The sequence below is a fragment of the Erpetoichthys calabaricus genome, chromosome 3, assembly GCF_900747795.2.
Source record: "Erpetoichthys calabaricus chromosome 3, fErpCal1.3, whole genome shotgun sequence".
Classification (NCBI taxonomy): domain Eukaryota; kingdom Metazoa; phylum Chordata; class Cladistia; order Polypteriformes; family Polypteridae; genus Erpetoichthys; species Erpetoichthys calabaricus.
Window position 1 is genome coordinate 46,370,066 of NC_041396.2, and position 25,531 is coordinate 46,395,596.

At 36.6% G+C, this 25,531-nt stretch overlaps 1 protein-coding gene across 2 annotated transcripts in view; it reads right to left on the reverse strand.

Moving 5' to 3' along the window:
• The window catches only part of scara3 (scavenger receptor class A, member 3), a 96,276-nt gene that overhangs the window by 10,681 nt on the left and 60,064 nt on the right, over window positions 1–25,531 (reverse strand). For both annotated transcript variants that reach the window (XM_028796744.2, XM_028796743.2), the window contains 4 exons: window positions 20,826–20,882; window positions 15,452–15,571; window positions 5,863–5,961; window positions 1,444–2,478 (listed from right to left, as the gene is read on the reverse strand). In XM_028796744.2, the coding sequence (XP_028652577.2) occupies window positions 1,444–2,478; window positions 5,863–5,961; window positions 15,452–15,571; window positions 20,826–20,882 (1,311 nt within the window). The remainder of the gene's footprint in view (window positions 1–1,443; window positions 2,479–5,862; window positions 5,962–15,451; window positions 15,572–20,825; window positions 20,883–25,531) is intronic.

A 25,531-nucleotide genomic window follows, 5' to 3' on the forward strand; every position in this document is an offset into this window, starting at 1 on the left:
TGGAACTGCCTCTGAACCTGAAGTAGTTTTGAACGTTCCCTGTGGTTAAAACCCAACAGCAGGAGCATAAATGACCATCTCCTAACATGTTTTACAGAATTCATGTTGGGATTAAGGTAGAAAGAGGGATCAACATTAAGTACATTATGGAGATAAGCCTAGAATAAATAATAAAGAAAGAATGGTTTTGTATAGCAACCTCTCACCAGAGAAAATGAGTCTGCCCTTGGCTGCTACATGAGTAAAATGATTACTGGTAGGACGTTGATACAGGAGATGCTCAAGGTGTTCTGTACAGGGGGCAGGTAGGTAAGCCTTCCTTTACAGTTTGCTAGGCACTTATTCATAGTCTGTTTGGACTTCTTGAATCAATAGTCCTGTTGGAATTTGTTATGTAATGTTTTAATTTTGCAGTATTTGACAATTAATTCACTATTTACTTTCACTAGTCTATTTCATCTCTGTTTTAAAACAGACAGTTGGTTTTTAAGTAATTAGCAGAAGTTGAGCTAAATTTACTTTACTGCAGAACATCCATAGGTTGTAACCTATTTGATGTTCATTGAATAAGGCTCATTTGTAATATTGTGATTTTAATTTTTTTTTATAGTTTTTGCTATACTAATCTTTAAATTTAAACTTCTGGCAGTTTACTGCTTACCTTTTCACCATTTTAGATCATTCATTGCATTTCGGCTGAAAAATTTATAGAAAAACGGAGGTGTTCTAAAACTTTTGACCAATAGCATATATATATATATATATATATATTAGAATGCATTATTACGTGCATGCGTATGGTAGGGTGGGCAGCTTAAAGGCTCAGATAATAGTAATATCCCACTGGAACACCAGAAGGCACTACTGACTAATACCTTTTCTTATTATCTCTCTGCAGATTGGAAGATTGACAACTTTAATATCTCTAAAGTCACCTCGGCATTCACCTGCCTGGACATGCCTCTTCCTGCCAGGATGCCATATTTCCCAAAGCTCTGCCATCCTGAGGCAGTCTATTCCTGTGACTTGCGTCTACATGGTGTTTATTTTTCAACACGTTTATACAACTTCGTTGTGTTTGATTATACGGGAGCAGCCTTCAGGTGCCCCAAAACATATCACTGTCTGACTGTTATACTACAGTATAAATATATCTCATTGTCCTTTGGGCCTTGTTTTCTGGAGATGAATCAGTACTCTGACATTTTCTGAATCTGCTTTTACCATTGCTTACTTATATCATGGTAGAATTAGGCACAAGGTCAGCATGTGTGGTCGAACTTTTTAGGGAATCTACTAAGCATTCATGACTTTAGCATGTGGAAATAAGCAATAATACTCATAGAAAACCCTTGCAGAAATATGCAATAATAGCATTACAACTGCTCATCTCATGATAGGCAATCATGAAATCATGAAATGGTAGCTAAAGTTATGTCTTACCTTTCAAAATGGTAAAGTTCTTGATAATCTGTGTATGTTTAATATCAACAAGCTTCATTTCCTCCATAACCATTGAAAGGTTTCTTATGTCAAAGTCAAGTCTTGAATTTAAGAAGCTGAACCGTTGCCTTAGCGATTCAGTGGTGTAGAGCATGAGAAGAACTGTTTGGTTAAGAAACTGGAGTTCCTCCGTGTGAGCATTCAGACCTGCAGTGCAAGACAGCCTTACATCATTAATGTACTTCAGCATGCTATGCACATGGTTATCAGTAGCATTGATATTAGCAAATATGGTACTTATTTCCATTTCATGGGATGTCATTCGTCCTTCGAGAGTCTCAAATCTTTCACTTGTCCTGTTCTCATAGTATTTTGAATGATAATGCAGATCTTGCATATTTTCTTCATGTTCATCCAGAAAGGCAGATATGTTGTCCAATTGCATTTGCAAGTTCATTACTTGAAGCACGAGGTCATGCATGGCATCTGAATTGAGACTGATTCTTTGCAATGTGGTTGAGATACCATTTTGAATGCTCCTTGCAGCATCACTTGACTTGCTTGAAGAAGCTCTAATGGCTCCAAGAACTTTGCTGTAATTCTGCCAGTCTGTCACAATTTTTTGTAAAACCAGTGTCTCCTCCTCTGTCTTCCTCTGAATTGCACCTATCCATGAAGCACTTAACCCCACTGTAGAATTGATTTGCTGAACTGTGGCCTTCAAATCAAACTGATCTTGAACAAGGGTTTTAAAGGATGAGTCAACTTCACTGATTACAATCTGCCAGCCATTTACCAACTCTAAATATCTTTCTAAAGACTGATTTATTAGCCTCAAAGAAAATGAGTAATTTTGAAAATCACGTAATAATCTGTTGTTTGAATAAAATAAAGTCTGTTGTGTTTTTGATGCTTGGTCCAATGTCTGTTCTTGGACAAGAATCAATTTCTGAATATCTTCAAACTCCTCTTGTAACTTGTTGATCTCTAATCCTGTGCCATGGCAGTCTGTACAGTTATTCGAAGATTTGTCATCTGAAATTAATTTTTAACAAACAAGCATAAGCTTTATACAGCTGTAATGTACACCAAATTTTAAAGGTGTTAAATTGACAACAATGTCACATTGTAAACAAGCAAATAGTTAAGATATATACATAAATAAATAAAACTCCATTTAGAAAACCTAAATATGTAAAGAGTTTCTGCATATTCTTACCTCATTTATGCTCCCTTTTTGAGCACCCAATCCCATACAAAACAATATACACTGATATCAAAACAGAAAATTATTAATTTTTTTTTCTTTTGTGCATAGCCTTAGAGTGGTTGTACAAGATTCCAAAAATATTTGACTGTTCTTGCATATGTTTTGTGTTGTTGCGAAGTTTTTTTCCTTGACTACATCATTTAGGAGCTAGCTGGTTAGAAAGGCGCTCACATCTGGCCATGAAAGAGCAAATAAGTGAAGAATTTCCTTGTGGGTTTGACCTTAATGTTGTACCTAACCTATACTTTTTAAAAGCAGCACTATCAGTGTTCAAATTCTACTGAGAAAGCTACTGATTACCATGAATTAGCATTTTAATAACTAATTACGTTTAATTAATATTGTGATAAGTAATTGCAATGAAGTAATGCAGTGTTTCCCAATCTTTTTTCAGTGGTGGAACACTCTTTTTAAGCAAAAACATCCCAAGGCACACCACATTTTTTGCTAACTCCTAACACAGTATATCTCTGTCACAATGGATGGGACTACCGGAGAAGCTGGTAAAAAAGCAGCTGCAAGATCACAGACATTGCAGACATGACAGTTAGTGAGCACTTAGGTGGCTTCTTCCAACTGCTTCATCACTTTGCCCACCCCTCTCTGCCTCAGAGGAAAGTCGCATGCGCACTATCCACTAGTCCTGTGAGGCTTGCTGGTGACACCCCAGCAGATGGACTCTAGGAGCCAGGATATGTGTCTGAAGTGCTCTCAACCTCCTGCAGAGCTTGTCCCTCTCAGGTTCAGACCCATTTGATCTACACTATTATTTCCATGGCACATCTGGTTATCTCTCACAGCACACCACTGTGCTGCGGCACACTGGTTGAAAAACACTGATGTAATGATATTTATAAACTGTGCTCCTGATGGCATAAGATGTATATACAGAGCCTATAAAAAGTATTTACCCTTTTGAAAGTTTTTACATTTTACTGTATTACATTGAATCAAGAGACCAGATGGAAGGGGAGTAAGGCTAGGTGTATCCGAGGTGGGTTCAGATTGTTCTACCATGGTGTGGATGGGAGGAGAAATGGTGTAGGGGTTATCCTGAAGGAACAGTATGCCAAGAGTGTTTTGGAGGTGAAAAGAGTGTCAGACAGAGTGATGAATATGAAGCTGGAAATTGAAGGTGTGATGATGAATGTTGTTAGAGCATATGCCCCGCAAGTTGGGTGTGTGATGGATGAGAAAGAAGATTTCTGGAGTGAGTTGGATGAAGCAGTGGAGAGTGTACCCAATGGAGAGAGAGTGGTGATTGGGGTGGATTTCAATGGGCATGTTTGTGAAGGGAACAGAGGAGATGAGGAGGTGATGGGTAGGTAAGGTGTCAAGGAGAGGAATGCAGAAGGTCAGATGATAGTGGATTTTGTGAAAAGGATGGACATGGCTGAGGTGAATATGTATTTTAAGAAGAGGGAGGAACACAGGGTGACGTACAAGAGTGGAAGAAGATACACACAGGTAGATTATATACAATACAGGAGGGTCAGTCTGCAGGAGACTGGACACTGCAAAGTGATGGCAGGGAAAAGTGTAGTTAGGCAGCATAGAATGATGATCTGTAAAATGAAGCTGGATATCAAGAAGTGGAGGAGAGTGAAGACAGAGTCAAGGATCAAATGGGTGAAGTTGGAAAAGGAGGGGGTAAGACAGGCACTGGGTGGCAGTGAAGAGTTACCAGATAGCTGGGCAACTACAGCACAAGAAGGAAGGGTGACAGCGAGAAGTGTGCTTGGTGTGACATCTGGACAGAGGAAGGAGGATAAGGAAACCTGGTGGAGGAATGGAGAAGTACAGGAGAGATACAGAGAAAGAGTTTGTTGAAGGAGAAGTGTGATAGTTAGAGAGATGCAGAAGGTAGAGGTGGGATTACATCAGGAATCAGCTCTGAGCCCTTTCTTATTTGTAATGATGATGGACAGGTTGACAGAGAAGATTAGATAGGAGTCCCCTTGGACTATGATGTTTACAGATGACATTGTCAGCTGTAACAAGAGTAGAAGGCTGGTCGATGACATCCTGGTGAGGTGGAGATATGCTCTAGAGAGGAGAGGAATGAAGGTCAGTAAGAACAAGACAGAATACATGTTTGGGAATGAGAGGGAGGTAAGTGGAATGGTGAGGATGCAGGGAGTAGAGTTGGCAAAGGTGGGTGAGTTTAAATACTTGGGATCAACAGTGTAGAGTAACAGGGAGTGTGGAGGAGAGGTGAAGAGGAGAGTGCAGGTTGGGTGGAGTGGGTGGAGAAGTGTGTCAAGAGTGATTTGTGACAGACGGGCACCAACAAGAGTGAAAGGGAAGGTCTACAAGACAGTTGTGAGACCAGCTATGTTACATGGGTTGGAGATGGTGGCATTGAACAAACACGAGACAGAACTGGAAGTGGTAGAGTTAAAGATGTTAAGATGTACATTGGATGTAACAAGGATGGACAGGATTAGACATGAGTAGAGACAAAGTCAGAGAGGAGATTGTATTGGTTTGGTCATGTGCAGAGGAGAGATGCTGGGTATATTGGAAGAAGGGCAGAGCTGCCAGGTAAGAAAAGAGGATGGCCTAAGGACGGTTTATGGATGTGGTGAGAGAGAACATGAAGGTGAGGAGTGTAACATAGTAAGATGCAGAGGACAGGAAGATATGGAAACAGATGATCCGCTGTGGTGACCCCTACTGGGAGCACTCAAAAGAAGAAGAAGAAGAAGACAACATTGAATCACAATGGATTTAAGGGCTAGCATACCCAGTGAATGTTTCCTTTTGGGCATTTCGCCATGCTATTAATGAAATAATTATCTAGTTACACTCATATACACTTGGTCTAGAGTGAGTTCCTTCCATTGATGTTCAAATAAAAACACTGTGATGACAGGCTGCCCTCACTGTGCCAGACCACCCCTGCATTTTCTAATTTCTTAAGGTCTAGCGTATATTTTGTTAAGACTGTTCCCTCTCTTGAATCACTATATAATTTATTCATGGAATGAGACAAATATTCTCTGGCAACATTTGGCAATACTTTGCAGCTAATGTGATAATAATTTCAATAGTAAAATTGCAGCAATGTCTAATTAGACCAGTCATGACAGTAAAAGAATCATGCTATATACTGTTGTGACATTAAATAAAAATGGTATCTCTCTTACCAAGTCCCTGGATCGTCTCCTGCACTGTGATGATTTTTTTCTCATAAAATGATTCCGATTTGACAAGATCATCTGAGAAAGAATCCACTTTCCTAAATACTGTTAAAAAGAAAATGAATATTTAATCATTTAGTATTCTTACTGAAATCATTTTCTATTCTTACTTAACATTACTTGAACCAAAAGGTTTATATTCCATTTGCAGCTCATTCATTATGTTTTCCATAACATGTAAGTAAATTCATTGTCCTTAAATAATAAAGTCACCATTATGTCACATGTCAACAAGTTTGCATGCATGCCCAGCACAGGGAGAATCATCTCCAACCAATATGATGGACAATGACACTGGTGATGTTATAAATGTGCAACATCTATAACACCTATAAAAATGAGCTTATAAATATTAAGTAGAAATGAAAAATTATAACATGAAAACAATGCTAACTTAAACTTTGACAAGCATGCTCACATGGATTGGAGTGTGACATCACACAAACATTTTACATTTTTAAAGGCACATTATATAAAGGTGTTCTGTTAGACTTGTTGATAATAAGGTAAGGAACATGGACAAAGTGAGGCAAAATCCATAAATTTAATGGGGCTGTGGGGAGAGCAGACAAGATGATCTCCTCAGGCAGCACTTGGTCAAGGTGGATTTTTTATACAAGTGTATTATTTCATCTTCTGAAATAATAATACAAAAATCATTAAGATTTACATATATGTCGAGTGCCTAATTTATATGCTGCCTATAAAAATTGTGAGAAATATTTTTTTATTTTTAAAACTTCCAATACCTGTAATGTGCACCATTCCCCTGCACTGCGAACATCTGAGCATGAGAACAGCACATGTGCTTTTCAAGGCTACATGTCAGTAACTGATACTTGCATTAATGTTGCTGATATTTCATATATTGTATTGTGTATATATTGAAGGCCATTTCTCTCTAGTTCTCTGCCTAAATTTCACATTTTGGCAGTTCACATCAATTATCCATAACTCCAGCTGTTGATTTTACTTTTTTGTGTGTGTATGTGTTATATCTTTTTCAATATGTTATGGTAAGTTGATGAGTTGAAGAGGCAGATGTTGTTCCAGGTTTTAAATATAGTACATGATGTTTATGTTACGGAGAACACCACACCTTTTCCAACTGTCTCTTGTTAATCTTTCTTTCATTAAAAATGTTTAAATTACTGTGGGAATGGGACTAAATCCGGTATAGTATATTTAGTCATTGAAAATGAGAATAACATGCAACAAGGTTAAATGAGTCATGGTAGAAGGAGGAGTCCAATCCTTGAATAAAATGTCTTGGTACACTAGCTGGCTTTTGGAGGCTCCATTTGGAAGTGACTTATGCAAATCTATGTTCTGTCCTCTCCATCCTTTGCTCTCTATTGTCTTCCTGTTGACAAAAATGGACGGTCTGAAAACAAAAATGCACTTGAGGAATAATGTGGCATCAAAGGAGACAGTCCATGATGGTAGTGAAGGAGGTAGTGCCAGATAGAATACCTTATATTACAATGTTATGTTCCATTACCTTACTAAACATTAAAGGGTAACAATATGCAACAGCTAAATAAACTTGAGGGAAGGAGTGTTACACAGAGATTCATTTTTTTGTTGTTTTTTTAAATTTTGGTCGCATTTATTTTAGGCTTCATTTTCTTTTTAGTTTTCCCATCTCTGATTTTTTTTCTGGTCTTTAGAGGTGGGTTGTTTTAGACAGGCACTCACCACTAGCTACACAGGGGTCTCACCCTTGATATTTTTAATATACGTTTTTTTGGTCCCTTTCATTTTCTTTTATTTTTCTCTTTATTAATTGTCATTCATATATTAATCACTTACTGATAGTGTTAGTGTAGTTGCTTACCTTTTGTCCATGTTAATGATGTTATTAAATCTATTGACTGTAATGGGACATGACCTCTAATTGCTTAAAGGCTTTTTAAACCAACATGTGGCCACTGCATCATTGAAATGGCATTAGTTTTAGTAAATGTGTTTCACTTCTGCTTTTTCTCCTGTTTTATACATCTTGTGGTTTATGAGGGTTCATATAAGGGCTAAGGTTTAATTAACAAATGATGGCCACTGAAATGTGTAATGTTTCGTACAAAAGGAGAAAACGTAACACAAAACTAATGCACTGTGTAACACATTACGTTTTAAAATAAGTAACAGTATAACATATTTAGTTACTTTTTTGTAAGTAATGAGTAATGTAACTGAGATGTAACATTCCCCAGCATTAGTATACAGAAGACTTTGATGGAATAGTTGGGTATTAGGAACTTGGAATAGTTAACCTGCTTTGTTGGAATAGGAGGACATTTGGCTGAATAAATAAGAAGCATCTGTAGCTAAGAACTTGAGATATAAATATTGCTCCTTGTGAGTACCAAACAGGTTACTATGGGGTAAGAGTTCATTCACAGAGCCACAATTTTTCAGCCATGAGTCTTTAGTAATACTTTTCAAAGAGTAGGAGCCAAGACCTGACTTTAATAAAAACAGGATCACTTCTGTAGAAGATGAGTTTTGTACTGCCTGTACAAATTTAATTGTAGTGGTACTGTAGGAAATACAAGTTGGTCTGATTTCATCTCAAATCTGGATAAACGAGGAAGTAGACTCTGGTTTATATTTCTGCCTAACCCATGATTAGTTTAGGCTGACCGCTGTCTGAGCTGTAACTAAATAAAATTCAGAGCACTAGCCAAATTGCAGGAGGATGTTTAATATAATAACAATTTAGGAAAATGTGAAATATAATCATTTAAGCCATAACCGTGAGAACAGATTTGAAAACTATTATAGAAATATGTTTAACCTAATCTGTAGAAATAAGAAGGCAGTTTTCCATCTGTGTAACCAAAGATGCATATATTAGTTCAGAATTATGGGCAAACAGTTAAATGCTATCCAAGAATTTTTGTTCCAAGGTAAAAAAGATTTATTAAAGATAAAATTGTGATGTTTTGATTGTGAGTCTATTCTGTTTTTTCTAACTTGTTTTTTTCCTTGTCTATAACAGAGTTATGTCAGCTGTGGAGGTTCAGTTTACCCAAAGTATAGATATAATCACAGGACACCGCAGTGAGCTGTACTGTAGGTTTAAATTTTTTTTTAAATAACTTTTTGCTATTAAAGTGAGGTCAGGAGTTGTGCATGTTCTGTGATAAAGAGGTCTGTTTCCACATGTTAAGACACAAAAGGGCTGATCAAAAAGATCTGAAGGCTCTGGAAGGGTTATTCATTGGTGGTGATTTTTTTATATAGTCAAATACAAATAGTTCCCATGTATTAAAATACATCAATTAATAGTTTCCAGCATTTGTGATTTATAATAAATGCTTCTTGTTTTAGGACTACGTCTGTCAACATGGATGCTGAAAACTGTAAATCAACTATAGTGCCACCATTGAATTTCTAACCCCAGAGAACAATATGCTTTCAAAAAGTGATTTGGGCATTTTGGTCTAGTTCTGGGGTAGACACAGGCAGTCCTGGAGGCTGTAGGCACTACAGGTTAATGTTCCATCCCAACTGCTTAATAAGAAACAAGTCATTGCCAATAGCAGAACTTTATTTAATTTTATGGCTTTGTTAGTGTTTTCATTCTGGCATGACATGTCAGTCCTATATCATAATTTGTTTCCTTTCTAAGGATATACAAATTATTTGTAGCCTGAAGCAGATCAGTAATTCTCTTTCCTTCACTTTTTTTCCTCAGTTTCCTTCCTAATATTGTCTTAAACGGGATCACACACAATGTGGACACAGGTGTAAATGGAAACAATTTAGATGTAAATCTGCTAGTCCCTTTGCCATTTGAAAGTTATTGCTAAGGAGAAGCAGTTAGATGCACCTGTTTAAGACTAAAATGAGTCATTAATGGTGTGGAATGAAACAAGCAAGACATCTAAAATGCAAGAACTACAAAAATGTTTCTTGATCAATAAGGCCTTCAACCGTTGCAAATGACTTCTCATTTGAGTTGGAAAACAAGTTGACAGTCATCAACTAATCAACACTATACTCAAATACTGTAACCCATGGGCTTAGCTGACTGTAACCTCACCCACTACACCATCCAAAACGTGGCCATTCATTATGTCCTACCAGTTGATTGCCATCCACTAATCAACACTATACTATACTCAAATGTCCCATGGGCTTGGCTATCTTTAACCTCACCCACTATACCATCTAAAAAGTGGCTATTCATTACGTCTCTACCAGTTGAGTGACATCCACTCATTAACACCATAATCAAATACCCTATGGCCTTTAGCTGGCTTTAACCTCACCTCTACGTGACACCTCCTGCAGTTTCACTTCAACATTACTTCTATTAATGCATCAAAAACAAAAGGCTAAAGCTCTCTCTAGGGAATTCCTGCAACCCATCTTCTACAAATGTTATAAGACTGGATCTTCCTTTTACCACACAGTTTTACAGGGACATTTCAGTCCTACAAATTCCCATATTGAACTGTGTTCCCACTAATGGTCAGGAGGTGCTGTTGACATGCCTTCAATGCGTTCACTCTTCCAGATATCTTTCTCCACTTGTCTGTTGCTCTTCTAGAGCACTTAGCACACTCAAAGGACAAACACGTACCATAGTATTCATTTTCACTTGCTACCAAGACCTGATATGGGGTAGCTGTAGTCCAAAAACTCTATTTTCCATCTGCAGTACTAGTATTGACTGTGGTCTATACTACAATATCTAAGTTTCAGTCCATCTTTATATATGTATATATAAAATCCAAAGTCTGTCTGTCTGTCCGCTTTTCATGAGAGAACTACTTAACGGATTTAGATTGGTTATTTTCTATAATATAATATGCTTGAACATTCCGGTTCATTTTGTAACTATTCTCATTGCGCTATGTATCATAGTTCGCTTGTGGTACTGATTTATTTGCGTGAATCTGAGAGACACGTAGCGGGCTGAGAGGAGTGTGGCAGGGCCCTCCTCACTCAAGTGCCTGCCTAGGGGCGTACCTGACATCCGCTTAGCTAGCAAACGAGAGAACTACTTAACATATTTAGATCAGTTTTTTTCTATAAAGTAGACCATAAAAGTTTCTAAAGCCCTGAAATGTGTGACAATAAACCCTTAAATGACATGACATTAGGAATTTAACAGGCAAGTCACACCCCTTTTGTGTGTTTTATGTAGTAAAATACAATGGCAAATAAAATAATCTCTATAATTCTTAAATGTGCCTTTCAATTACAGGATCTTTGGGAGGTTGGGACAGGTCAGATCAGGTCAGGTTGGGGAGCATGCACTTGTACAGCGTGTTGTCTCACCCAGCACATGACGAAACAGGTTGAGATTCTGGTTGGTAACCCCTCAGGAAGACATCAATCTGCTGAACCCAAGTGTTACATGGGTGACCCCATGGCCTGGTCCAGCCACTTGGGTCCTCAACAATGAGTATCCTATGAGCCTGATGACCCTCTGGGAATCATGCCACATGGCCGTAATGCCGTAACTGATGCTTCCTCACAATGCAGGTAATGTGTCTCATTTGGGACTTTGTAAGCAACTGCTCAATCGACACAAAGTCAAACCAGCAGCACCCTAGGAGATACAGTACAAAAGAAGTCCAGTCTTCATCTCAGGTCACCTTCATCTTTTTGCAGAGATATGAAGAGTGCCACACAAACCTTTCCAGTGACCTCATGACACCCCCCCATTCTTTCATGATCTGCCTACTGACTTCATAGGAAGAGTCTCCAGAGACATGAACATCGATGCTAAGGTAGGTAACCTTCTCAACGAGGTCGACATTCCTTCCACAGGCAGACACACTGCTGATGGTAATACAGGGTCCCCATTAGAAAATTTTACTGGTGCTTGATACAGATCAAGCACCTTTAAACCTAGGTCTTTTATTGTCCGCTTTGAGCGATTACGATGTAAGCTTGATGTGATGGCACTTCTCAGACACAAGCAAGAAATTATATTTGAAAATAATCTTATTCGTATTTTCCCCGACTTCTCACCATTAACATCTGCAAAACGCACAGCCTACTTTAACATTAAAAAGTTGCTACAGAAAGCCGATATCAAATATAGCCTCTTGTATCCCGCCAAACTGAAAGTGGAAGTTCAAGACCAATATTATGTATTTCCAAGCAAGGAGGAAGCTGAAAAGGAATTAAAGAAGCTGTTTCCGACACTTTTTTGAAAGTTAATAAGGAGCCGTATTCTGTCAAGACATGGGAAGGACCTATCATCTGCTGTCGGATCCACTTTTAAAGAGACTGGTATTATAATTATACATCCTTTTCTTTACTTGGACATTATATGTTTATGTCTTAATTACAGTTATAGATGTGAGTGTGGAAGCGTGGAAGTAATTAAAGTAGGGTTGTTTTTTTTTATTTTACTACCTTAAAGTAGACTGTTTAACATCTTACTCTTGGTTTATTGCTATTTATACTATTTATACTGTTACGTTATACTATTACATTAGGATTTACTATGTTTATCCTAGACTACTTTTTAAAATCATTCCCAGGATTCTTTCTTTTATTATCTTAATATCTTAAAATTGCTGAAGATTATTTTAAGCATAAAGACTGTTAATGATTATATTTTCGGCAGATAATATTTAGAATTTAGCTGTAATAGATATCTCTTTGTTTTAATTCTCTAATGCCGCTGCAGGGTGGTGTTTGTTTTGTTTTGGACGTGCTCTGTCTCTTTGTATGTCAGAGGACCGGGACATCACGAAGTGGGATCAAGCCTCATGTGGGGAGGCAAAATGGGGGGGTGGGGGGATAAAGTGGGGAGAGAAAGAGAGCAGGCTATATCTAATCTATTCTTCTAATCCTTATAACTATAAATATCAATGCAACAATAGGCTAAAATGCAATAACTCATGGGGAATTTTGAAATCAAGATTAAAACTGCCTCACTACCAGTTAAGACTACAAAATGACATTAAAAACTCAGAATCAATGTTTCCATGATGGGACAGTTAACTTTGTGAGCTGGAATGTTAAAGGCCTGAATCACAAATTAAAGAGAAAGAAAGTATGCTCTCACCTAACAGGCTTAAACGCTAAAATAGTATTTTTACAGGAAACCCACTTACTAAGCAAGGATCAGTTCAGACTACAAAAAGACTGGACTGGCCAAATGTTCCATTCTAGCTTTATAAAGAAAACTAGAGGGGTGGGAATTCTCATACACAGAACAGTTCCATTTGTAGCATCAGATGTAGTATCGGACCCTGACGGAAAGATATGTGATGGTCATGGGCAACTTATTTAACAGTAAAATGATTTTGATAAATGTTTAAGCACCCAATGTCGATGATAAGGAATTCATGCAAAATCTATTTGTATCCATTCCCAATGTGAACACTCATAAAATTATAATGGCTGAGGACTTTAATTGTGTTTTAAATCCACTCTTAGATAGGACTCCTGTGACAGGGATACGACATCTAACACTGCAAAGACAATTACACAGTTTTTAAATGACCACAACTTATCAGACCCCTGGAGGTTTCTTAACCCAAACTCAAGAACATATTTGTTCTACTCACCAGTGCATTATAGCTACTCAAGAATTGATTATTTTTTTATAGATAATAATTTCCTGCCTACGATTAAATCGTGCAAATACGACACAATTGTTATCTCCGACCATGCCCCTCTAGTCTTGGAGCTAAAATCAATAAGCCCCTCATACTCACCTTGCAGATGGCGTCTTAACCCTCTTCTATTGGCAGACGAGAACTGCACAGAATTTATATACAAACAAATCAGCTTCTTCCTAGAGACAGACACGCCCACAGAGGTTTCTGCTGGAACACTCTGGGAAACTCTAAAGGCCTTCTTAAGAGGACAGATTATTTCATATCTTTCCCACAGAAATAAATTAGAAACCAAGAAAGTGTCAGAGCTGAGAAGCAAAATTACTAGAATAGATGAAGAACAAGCCAAGCGTCCAAGTGAGGCTCTTCATAGGAAAAGGCAGGCTCTGCATACAGAACTCAACATCTTGACAACTAAAGAAACTGAACAACTTATTTATAAGTCAAGACATCATTACTATGAACACGGAGAAAAAGCTAATAAGCTTTTTGCTCAACAAATTCACAAACAAGAAAATTTTACTGCTAAAAGGTCGATCTTTGATGACTCATGAGACTTAAAAGAGTTTCTCATTAATGTTTCATTTAAGAATCAGCTTTGTCACAGATGTTTCTCCTAAAATTCCTTATGAGAAAAGTATTAGATGAAAAGGAGACATGAGATACATCAGAGTCAAAACTTAGAATTTGGTTTGAAAAGCGTGTTAGATATTGTGAGATCTCTTTCTAGTCTTTTTAAAATCTCTTTCAAGATTTCATATGTTTTACTTATTACTGGAAAGATGCCTTTATCCAACCTTTTGAGATAACATTTCATTTGTTTTTTCCAGTTGGAGCACAGGCAGAAGAAGTGACATTTTTAAGGTCACACAGTGTCAGCAGTGGGATTTCAACCTATAATCTCAGGGTTTGAAGTCCAAAATCTTAACCACTTTGTCATCTTGCTTCCTTTTCTTCCCTGATAAGTATGATCTAATTGGAACACAGGACTATAAAGCAGAGCACCTAATAATATGATTCAGGAGCAAAAACTGCAGTTTTGTAATCACAGTATAGTGTTTTATTACCACAAACAACTGTTCATACATTTTGCTGTGTATTACTGAGCACACAACTACTTTCAAACTGCAAAAAAACATCAAGACACTATTTGGAAAATCTGAGCCCTTAGTGTGACTTTGTTGAGATCTCTGGTGAAACACAAAGGAAGACACCGATGAGAATATCAAGGTATTATTTCTCAGGAGAAATTTCTAAGAAGCATGAGACAACAGAAAAAGTCTCCATTGTATTTCTTTCTAATCTCAGTTTTGTCTAGGGAAAACCAAAAAGATATTAAGGAGATTTCCTTTTTGATTTTCATTCCTATAAATTTGGCAGTCAGGCTAAACTGCATGATGGGAGAGGAAGCTGTAATGTTCTATAGAAAATCCATGGGGCATAGAGAGAACAATATTCATGAACTGGAAAGTGGTATATTTGGCATAGCCTCCTTATTCTATAAGGCAGTGATGCTAACCCTGGGACTATCATAACTCCCTCTCAAATAACATCAGCAATAATTATGAAATCTGTTTTTAATACCTCATTGGATTGCACTTAATATATTAAAACAATGGCAATAAAATACATTTTAGTATACATAAACTATGTTTCACTCTCAAAAATGGAAAACAAGCTGTATATAGTTCATATTTAAACATTAAAATGCCTCTTACATAAATTGAAGCAATATTTCATACTTCTTCTGGTTAAAGTCCCGACTTATGTGTTATTAAATGTAATATACACAATGCATGTGATTCAGTGTATATCAATATTCCAGTATTCTTGGAGTGTTGGTGTACACCTTTTGGGGTTCACTATAGTTAAAGGCTATGCACACCCTTTTTTGTAACATTGACTGAGAAAATTTATGACATTTGACATGTCTTGCTTACCTAATGATGCAAGAACCACCACAGTGATGAAGAGAAAAGCAAAGAAGCCATATAAAACTTTTACAGCCACCTGGAGAGCCCGCATTTGCTGGCATCTAATGCAGGCATTTCCTGATGTCCCTGAAAGACCAAAAGAATTGCATGTTATCGTATAGTATTTTTATGATTATTTGTGTTTTTGTTATTTGAAAAATAAAAATGACTGTGCTATTTTCAGTGTGTGGTTAAGGAAGTTAAAAAATATATTCATATTTAAACTTACTAATTCTGAGTCATATTTGGCTGAAACCTATTCCAGCAACATCACATCCATTCTCATACCCACACTAACTCATGTGAGCCCAGTTTAAAGTCTCCAATACCATTAATATGCATGTCTTTGGGATGTGGGAGTAAAAATAGAGTACCCAAATGGGATAATGAGCAATTGACACAAGGACAGTGACAATGCAGAGATCTCAACCAAATCATTGCGTAACTGTGGTGCTTAACTTAAGAAAATAACATAACAACAATAACAACAACAAAAAATCAGCAAAGTCTTTAAACATGCATCTTCCAAACCTGCTTATCCAATCCATGGACAACCTGAGACACCATGCCAGCCTATTGCAGGGCACCATTACATGTAACAATTCCATACTTACTCATCAGGAGGCCATTTAGAGTTTATAATTAACTTACAATACAATACACACCTTTAAAAACTTGCCCAATTTTCTTTTTACTTTAAATAGACAAACAAGCAACATGCATTGGACAAAAACAAGTCGGCTTATCAGTTACCGCAATATTATATACTGCACCCTTATCTCGCTGAAATCTGTACATATGTTTTTTTCATTTACCCATTTCTGATGCCTCTTTTTTCAGAAACTCCATAAGATTCAAGCATTCCCCACTATCCATACAAATCCCTATTCTGGCTCTTTTCCTTACTTGACTGAACTACTGCAACACTTTTCTGGCTGAGATCCTAACATCTGCTATCTGGCCTTTTCAACTTATCCGGAATACTCCTGGCTCACTTCATCAGTTCCACTTCTCTTGGCTTTCGTTCACTCTAGTGTTGAACTACTGGTTCCTGCACAGGTTTGCTCTTCACTAACACAAGTCTCTGGGCTCTCCAGACATCCCATTCTGCTTTGGCTTCTCTACTGTTCATCTACTTGCAAGAGGTGCTAAAAATAAACGGTGCTACTATGTTCTATGTTGCAAAATGAACTTCTCATGATAATCCAAACCATTTCCAACCCAGAGAAGTTCAAGTATGAACCTCTTTACACATTATCTTGGAACTGCTTAGACTTTTTCCTCCTAAAGTCTCCTCATGAATATCTACTGATCCAATCTACTTTCATCCACTTGTTGATGTTTTCACCTTGCCTTGAGACTGTAGTACTAAACTTTTTTTTCACTGTTATATCCAATGCCTTTCATGATTTCACAGATATTTGTGTTGACAATACAATCACAGTTTATGACTTCTACAGATTCACATTTTGCAGTGAAGTGATATGAGTATGTGATGAGGCTTTTTTGAAGTCACACTACACTATATCCATATATATAAAATCCCTGTGCGCGTCCAGGTGTCCGTGTGTGGGTGTCTTCTGGTGAAGTGCGCATGCGCGGGGCACGGTGCGATGCGTGATATTACTGTCAGAGAAAGTTAGAGGTGTTTTACGGAAATACAAACCAGTATTACTGCAAGAGGAAATTAAAGGTGCACAATACAGTGACGCATATTACAGCCACATACAAGCCAGTATTACTGTCAGAGGAGATTAAAGGCATATTACCGACGCGCACGCCTGTATTACTGCCAGAGAAAATTAAAGGTATATTATGGACGTACAAGCCAGCGGATGTACAAGCCAACGGACGTACAAGACGGTATCCTTCAATAAGGGCGCGCACAAAAAGGCGAGCCTCAAAAGGGTGACCACAATTGGGCGCAGCGAAAAAAGGCACACGTAAATAAAGATCTGCACCTTTGTTGCTCTTCACATATTCCAGAGCCATTTGAACTAAATTATCTACGAACGCCTTTATTCGCCGCACTCAATTGAGGTCGCCCTTTTGAAGCTCGCCTTTTTGTGCGCGCCCTTATTGAATAGAGCCAAACAAGACAGTATTACTGTCACAGAAAATTAAAGACACACAATACACAGCGGCAGCCCACGAAGAACGGTCAGCTCAGCAAGTAAACATCAACAAAAGAAAGGCTGAAAGAAAGAAAAATATGACCAACAAAAAGAATGAGGTCAAAGTCCCTTGTTATTTAATATAGACTATTCCTACTAATGTTTATGCACTACTGTTCTAGCGCCCGTTATTGTAACGGGCTAAATGACTAGTGTGTAAATAAAATATTTATGGGAGAAACCAATGATCTCCTGTGGGTGTCGAGCCAGCCTGAGCCTTTCTCTTGGAGTCTACAACCTACCAGGGATATTATATGGGATAATGAAAAGCAACACAGAAGCTTAAAAATAGCTGCACACACACACACACACAGATTGATTATTTTAGATTGAATTCTTCTTAAGCATGAAGGTGCAAGTAAGAGTGTGTGTGTAGATATAGTAATCAAAACATTCAAACTTCAAATGCAGCCAATGTTTATTGAAGATCTCAAAATATTTAACACAACTACATCACTGTAATTGAACATTTCCAGACCTGACATCTTTTCTTCCTGCTTAGGTCACTAATATTTAGATAGAGATGTCATGGTTTACATTTCTTCATTGTTGGATTACCAAGTCATTAACACTTCTCTGTGTAATTTCCTCATAAGAATGATGGGATATGCAAACATTAATAGAAATGTTAGCTGAAAAAGGCACAAGTATTCCTCTAATACAAGAACATTAAATTCTTTTTTTTTAAGAATGGAAAGTTAAATTCAGTGTTCCAGTGCACCTTAATGCAAATAATTCTTACACAGCTGAAGAAACATTCTTCCGGACTGAGACACCAAAATACATAAACAAGCTTAAATATGGAAAAGGATACTTTTTGTTCAAAGTAAAAAAGCTTCAAGAAATGTAGCCTAAAGCATACATGTATATTTCAATATTTTTCTGATTTTCTAAGCATAGTTACCTTATACATGTTAATCTGCTAGCTTTAAAATAGGCTCTTAATGTAATTGCACTCTTCCTGCAGTTCTGAAATTAATATTGTCATATTGAAAGGATTATGCAATGTTCTTGAAGGCATTATTGTAATTATAAGAGGCTTAAAGTGCTTTTTATGGACAGGAGATTTCCCATTCAGAGAAGAAACATCTACACAAAAGACAGAACAAACACAATCAAGCCCAAGGAAATGTCCTCTATTTGCTGCAAAGTTGAGAAAAGTATAAAGCAAACTGAATATTAAATTACTAAAATAATTTTGGTTTATTTTCTGTGAAATTTCTAATAACCAATCAACGAATCAATGAATAAACAGTCACTCACTTTCAGGTTTACTTTATCAGCCTTTTGCCCTCTCTTCCTTTCATGCCAATAACAACTTTCTTATTAGAGACTTACAGGAGTCATGGAAAAAAGTAGGCTTTAAGCCTTGAGCACAAGTTACCTTAGAAATAATATTCAAAAATACTCCAGAGTTCAAGGATGTCTTTATTCTTCAGGGACTTTAGAATCTTTAGTATTTCCACTATTTACTTGTTGCAATCCTGCATCACTGATTCTCTATACATAATTTAGGTTAAAGGTCCCCAAGGAAGGAGTAAACATGGGAATCCTTTGCTACCATCTGCTCAACTAAAACAATTAACTTGGCCTTCTGTCAGATCTCATTTGCCTGGTAAGCATTTTGGTACCCAGGGGTATAATCTACATTTACAGTGATTAATGCCACTTGTTGACCCCTGTTTACCCAGATTTGCATGCTTAGGTGTTCCCCATTGGCCAGAGTGGATTCCAAAACTTTGCTAGTCCTTTCCCTTGTCATATGATAGTCTTTATTAACTTTCTGTTCATGCACTAATTTAAAGTAGAGGATGATGCAATTTTGGTTATATAAACTATTCTGTATGAAAAACAAGTCCGGAAAGCTTGAAATTAGTTGCACTAATAAAGTCACATTGCCAGTACTATGCTTGGTTTAGTTTGTCAGATTACATTAAGAAAAACATTACAGTACTATACAAAGCCCAAATAAGTGATGTTACAGAAATTCTTATATGATAAGATGTGAGCATTTTGAAAAAAATGTAAGAAATTAATCACTTCATTTAAGATTAAGAGGTAAAATACCTGAAACGTTTTAAAAAGAGAGAAAGCATGGAGGATGCCAACATTTACTTTAAAATGAACTCTTCCACCAAAACACAGCATTACAGCTTGACGTTTCTTGAGGACAGTTGGAATAATAATGTTCACAAGTAATTAATTATGGAATAATAGATTAAGCACATGGACCAAGTTACTCATGTCAAAGTCAAAGTAATATGTTGGATACTTCCTGACTGAACAATATTTTAGAAGTTTTAGGTCAACAGACAACTATGGATTCATGCTTTGTGACATGGCCTTTTATTTTGCTGGAAATAACTTTTTGAAAGAGAGAAGACCAAAAGGAGATGCTCATGGCATTGCACAAGGCAGTGACTTAACCGCATGATGCGACCTGTGATGATGGGACTTCCCAGGCTTTCTAGATTTTGCATCACTTGAAGATAGTCTAATCTGCTAAGACATTAATCAACACTATTACCCTGCCACAAAAGGTGCTGTACTGGTACTAAGTTCATTAATGTTTATGGAATATATATAGCTCTGTTTGTTGTCACTTGACCATTGTAGGCTGTTAGGTGTTTTATTTGGAGTATAGCAGACTTTTGTAAATGGCCTACTGTGACAATTTATTTTTTCGCTGGATATTATTATATAAGTGTCCTTTTGCTTTTTTTTTGTTTTATTAAATTTAATTTAGCCTGTTTAATATATACAATTTATCTATACATCCTAAATTATAGATATAGCATTGTAAGATTCTTCTTTTTGACCTTGTATTCCAACTGCTTGGCTAAACAGATGGGCCAAATAGTTAACTGACCTTCTGGCTATTGCTGGAATTTATTGGCTCTGCTATCAATCAGAAAACAAATCCTTTGCAATCCTTTGGTCTTCCACATCCCAGGCCTTGTAACTCAACTCAGTTACCCACATTTTAGAAATTTTTGGTTTTTGTCACGGTAGTCAGTTTTTTTATCCTCATAAATATGAGCACAACCCAATCACGCTATGCTTATTATCTCCTTAGGCTCTTCTAGTCTGTTCCATTGGTCTCATATTGCAGCATACCGGACTGTATGTCAGTGACAAATGTCAGAAAGTTAATTAAATCTACTCACCAGTTTGTTCACATCTAAAGGAATGCATTTCTTCGTCTTCCCCGGTCAGTTCCTCTTCTGTAAAGCAAAAAATTCCAAAAGAAAGGTATCTGGTTACAATTAATATACATTAAACCTGAATCCAATGTTTTATTCTAATTGAACAATGTAAGTGTCATGGAGGAAGGACAGAAATCCTGGCCAGTATGAAAGATGATTTCTTGGCCGGCCAAGAAGCCTTAATGGAAGAACAGAGGGAGTAGAGACTTAACCCAGCCAGAAAGTCGGACCATCGTCATCCCATCTGGGACATAGGAATAATAGATGGACTGGGCACCACAGGTTGCAGTATTCCTCTGGGCTGAACCCAGTTAGGACACCCAGAGGGTGGCATGGGAATTGGAGACCTGAAGCGCAGTCCTTGCGTTGCCGCTGGGGGAAGTTGCCCTACTTTCACACAATCTGGAAGTTCTTTGGACAGTCTATAGGGTGACACCGGGAGCAGTCTCACATTGGGGAGTCAGAGACAGGAGGCAGCAGGCAAAACTCACTTGGAGGAAGGAAGGAGAGAAGAAATTGATAGTTTGTCACATTCCTGTGTCAATTTTGGCTGGTACTCATTTGGAATGTGTTGCTAATATAAAAAAAAACCTTTATTTGAACTTGGACTTGTGTTGAGTGACATTGTGTCTATGGTTTAGGGCTCAGTGGCGGCCCTTGTGGTTACAACATTTATATGATTATTAAACATATTTATTATGTTCATTTATAGATAATTAGTTAAGATTGAAACTAATTAAATTTTAGATTGAATGAAGTCATTGTCTATGTTTTCTTTGTGAAATTCTGTAGACATTCCTTACTTTTTCTTTATAACTTCACCTTACAGGAGAATAATGAAAAGAGCAAAAAAGAAAATAAGCGTTAGTAAATGGCAGTGTGAAGTGTATATGCTAAAATAGAGGCCTACTTTTATTTTAATTTCCTTTCCTGAATATTTTGTATTGTTTTAATTCAGAACATTACTGAAAAACTGCAGTAAGCCATGAACTGTAAAATCCTTTATTTACAGCAGTATTGTAAAGATTTAGAGCCTAAAAAATATTTACCCCATCCCCATTTAATCTATAATAATAAAAGGCAAAGCCCTCACTGACTGACTCACTCACTCACTGACTGACTCACTCATCACCAATTCTCCAACTTCCCGTGTAGGTGGAAGGCTGAAATTTGGCAGGCTCATTCCTTACAGCTTACTTACAAAAGTTAGGCAGGTTTCATTTCGAAATTCTACGCGTAATGGTCATAACTGGAACATATTTTTTGTCCATACACTGTAATGGAGGAGGCGGAGTCACGTATCGCGTCATCACGCCTCCTACGTAATCACGTGAACTAAAAACAAGGAAGACATTTACAGCACGAGTCACACGCGGGAACGAAGGTAAATGACGTTAATTTTTGACTGTCTTTTAATACTGTGTAAGCATACATATTAACACATGTGCAATTAAACGTGTGCATTTACGGGGTGATTTCTCAGGCTTAAAAGCTCACCTTTTATCAAACGCGGGAAGAAAGGTAACTGACGTTGTTCACTGTCTTTTAATACTGTGTAACCATACATATTAACACATGTCCAATTAAACGTGTGCATTTACGGGGTGATTTCTCAGGCTTAAAAGCTCGCCTTTTACTAAAAAGGTAAATGCAAAACTATTTTCAATCAGTTTATTGAAACGCTCCCGTTAAGGATTGCAATAACATATTCGCGAGATAAAAGAACGAAGTAGGGGGAATCATCACCCATAAAGCGGATAGTAGACGTGACGTACTATATGTGTACCAGATTTCAAGTCAATAGGTGAAACGGTTTGCGAGCTACAGGTGATTTAAAATCCTGGACAGACACACAAATTGCCACGGTAGCAAATTACAGAAGAAGATTTTACTGTTTAATAATTTATATTTATATGAAATGTGCTTCTTATATATTACTTCATATTCTCATATGATAATGATGTTAATATTTATATTGATTTCTATGTTATTGAAACTGCATGTATGTGTGTATATGTATGTATATATATATATATATATATATATACTAGCAAAATACCCGCGCTTTGCAGCACAGAAGTAGTGTGTTAAAGAGGTTATGAAAAAAAAAGGAAACATTTTAAAAATAACGTAACATGTTACATTATTTTTAAAATGTTTCCTTTACTTTTTCATAACCTCTTTAAAACACTACTTCTCCGCTGCGAAGCGCGGGTATTTTGCTAGTATAATTATAATGTAAATTTTTCTTCTATTGGTAGTCATGAAAAGCTTATCATTTTCAAAATGGAATAAAAATTCTCCATTCAATTACTGACCTTACTTAGACCAGTACAAAGTTGCCAGCCCATTATACTGACTTATTTATAGACCCAATGCCACTCACTCATATAAGGTCAATTTTGAATTTCAATATAAAATAATATATATGCATGTTTGATATGTGAGGGAACTGAAAAAAAAATCAAAAACATCAGGAGAATGTGCAGATTTCTCAAACACAATAGTCACAGTCTGAATTACACCTGGTCCTCAGCCACTTTGAGACCAGAATTGCAACCATAGTTAGGACCAGTCTGTACCAGTTTTACACTTCTGAACATTTAAAAAAAGGTTTGTCTTCTTTTATAAAATTGCTAAAGCTTTCTTAGCTTGGATTGGAACACTTTGCCTGCCACATATTATTGCTTTCTTCTAAGGGTTGACTGAGCCACTCCAACTCATTTACCTTTTTATTTTTAAGACCCTCTGGTATATAATTTAGGTCATTGTCTTATTCTAAAACAAATCTTTCAAGTGTGAGGTCTCTTGCAGACTGCAGCTGGTTTTCCTTAAGAAATTCTTACTACTTGCTTTTTCCTTGTTGCTTTCTATGTTCTTTGGGGTCCTGACATGGAGAAGTACTGCATGTACTTTGCAGGAATCTGCAGCTTCCTGCTTCACAGTAAGAATAAAGTTCATAAGATGATATAAAATCTTTCAGATACACAAAATTTAACATTTAAAACCAAAAACTCTTACTCTAGATAGGCTGTTTTCCACATGTCTTTTGGTCGTCTGTTATCGTGACGTGATGTACATTTTTTCCCATCATCAGCTTTCATTTCTACCCTGTCCTGTAGAGCTCAAATTTGTAAAGCACTCGGTCAGTTCCTGCCTTTGTAATGTATTTGAATAACGTAGCTTGTAAAAAATATGCAATTTCCATTATATTATCATTCTCACAACAGCTTAATGCAATTTAGGGTTGTAATCTATCTGTCTATCCATCCACACATGGGCCAGTTAACATCGCCAATCCATCTAACCTGCATGGACTCTGGGAGGACACCACAGCACCCACAGAAAACCTACCTAGGCACAGGAAGAACATACAAACTGCACACAAGAAGGACCAGGATGTGAACCCCGACTTATATTATATTATATTATATTATATTATATTATATTATATTATATTATATTATATTATATCAGTACTGACAAGCTGATGAGTCACCAACAGTATAAGCTGGTATTCCATTATACAAAAGAGCAGCCTCAAAACTAGCTGCATGGGAGCCTAAAAAAACAGCAAGAATGCGAAAGTCGCATAAGAATTGTAACTTGTATGGCAACAGCAAATGTCCCTTTTAAGGATAGCTATCTACCTAAGAGAAACTTATAAAGACCAAGAATCCATTGGATAAGAACCAATATATTATATTATATTATATTATATTATATTATATTATATTATATTATATTATATTATATTATAATTTTTTCCACCATATTTTTGTTTTGCTAATGAGGTGATGTGCACCCATGATACTCTTTTTATTCCTTCTGTCAAATGGTTTATAGGTAATGTTGTCAGATGTACATCCATGATGTTCTCACAGCCATTTTATAATTTGACAAGCATCACATAATAAGCACATCTGAACTTAAAGGAACAAGTTTAGTAAAGGAACACATTTCAGAATAATCTACTGAAAGATTTTTAGGATTCCAACTTTGGACATATTATCAGCTTAGATTTCTTTCTCCCCCTCTCTTTAGTTACAATAATTTGTTTCATTTCATGATGTACTGACATGGCTTGTTAATTGACTTCAGTTTTTCTTAGAAACAGCATCACAGAGTGCTTCTTTATAAACAGATACTTATGTTAAAGAAAACAGGTTCATGTTATTAGTTTGAATAAAGGGAAGAAGTGAAAAGTGTTTGATATAATGACATCTAAAATATATCAATATGTATTTATATACTGAGTTATGATGCTTAGATCCTAACATTGATTGCACAATTCTCTTATCTGAGGCATGGAATAGTGTATTTTTGTGTATAGATGCCTTAGACCTTTTCTGAAAGATGGTCTTCGTATTTTTGGAGGATATGCTATTCTAAACATACTGTATTAACATGTACTGTATGTGGCATTTCTTCCATTTTTCTACTTTGCTTTAGAAAATATAATGTACCATAAAAAAATGTATCCCCCTGTTTCCCTAATAGATAATTTCATTGAATGCATTCTGGTTTTACTCAAACTGTTCTTTTAACTTTATCTCCTCGCTTTTTAGGATAAATACTGTATTGTATATTTATTCTAGAAGTGTGTAATCAATTGAATTAATTATTTAATTTTTAAGATAACCTGTTCTGCTTGAGCCTATGACATT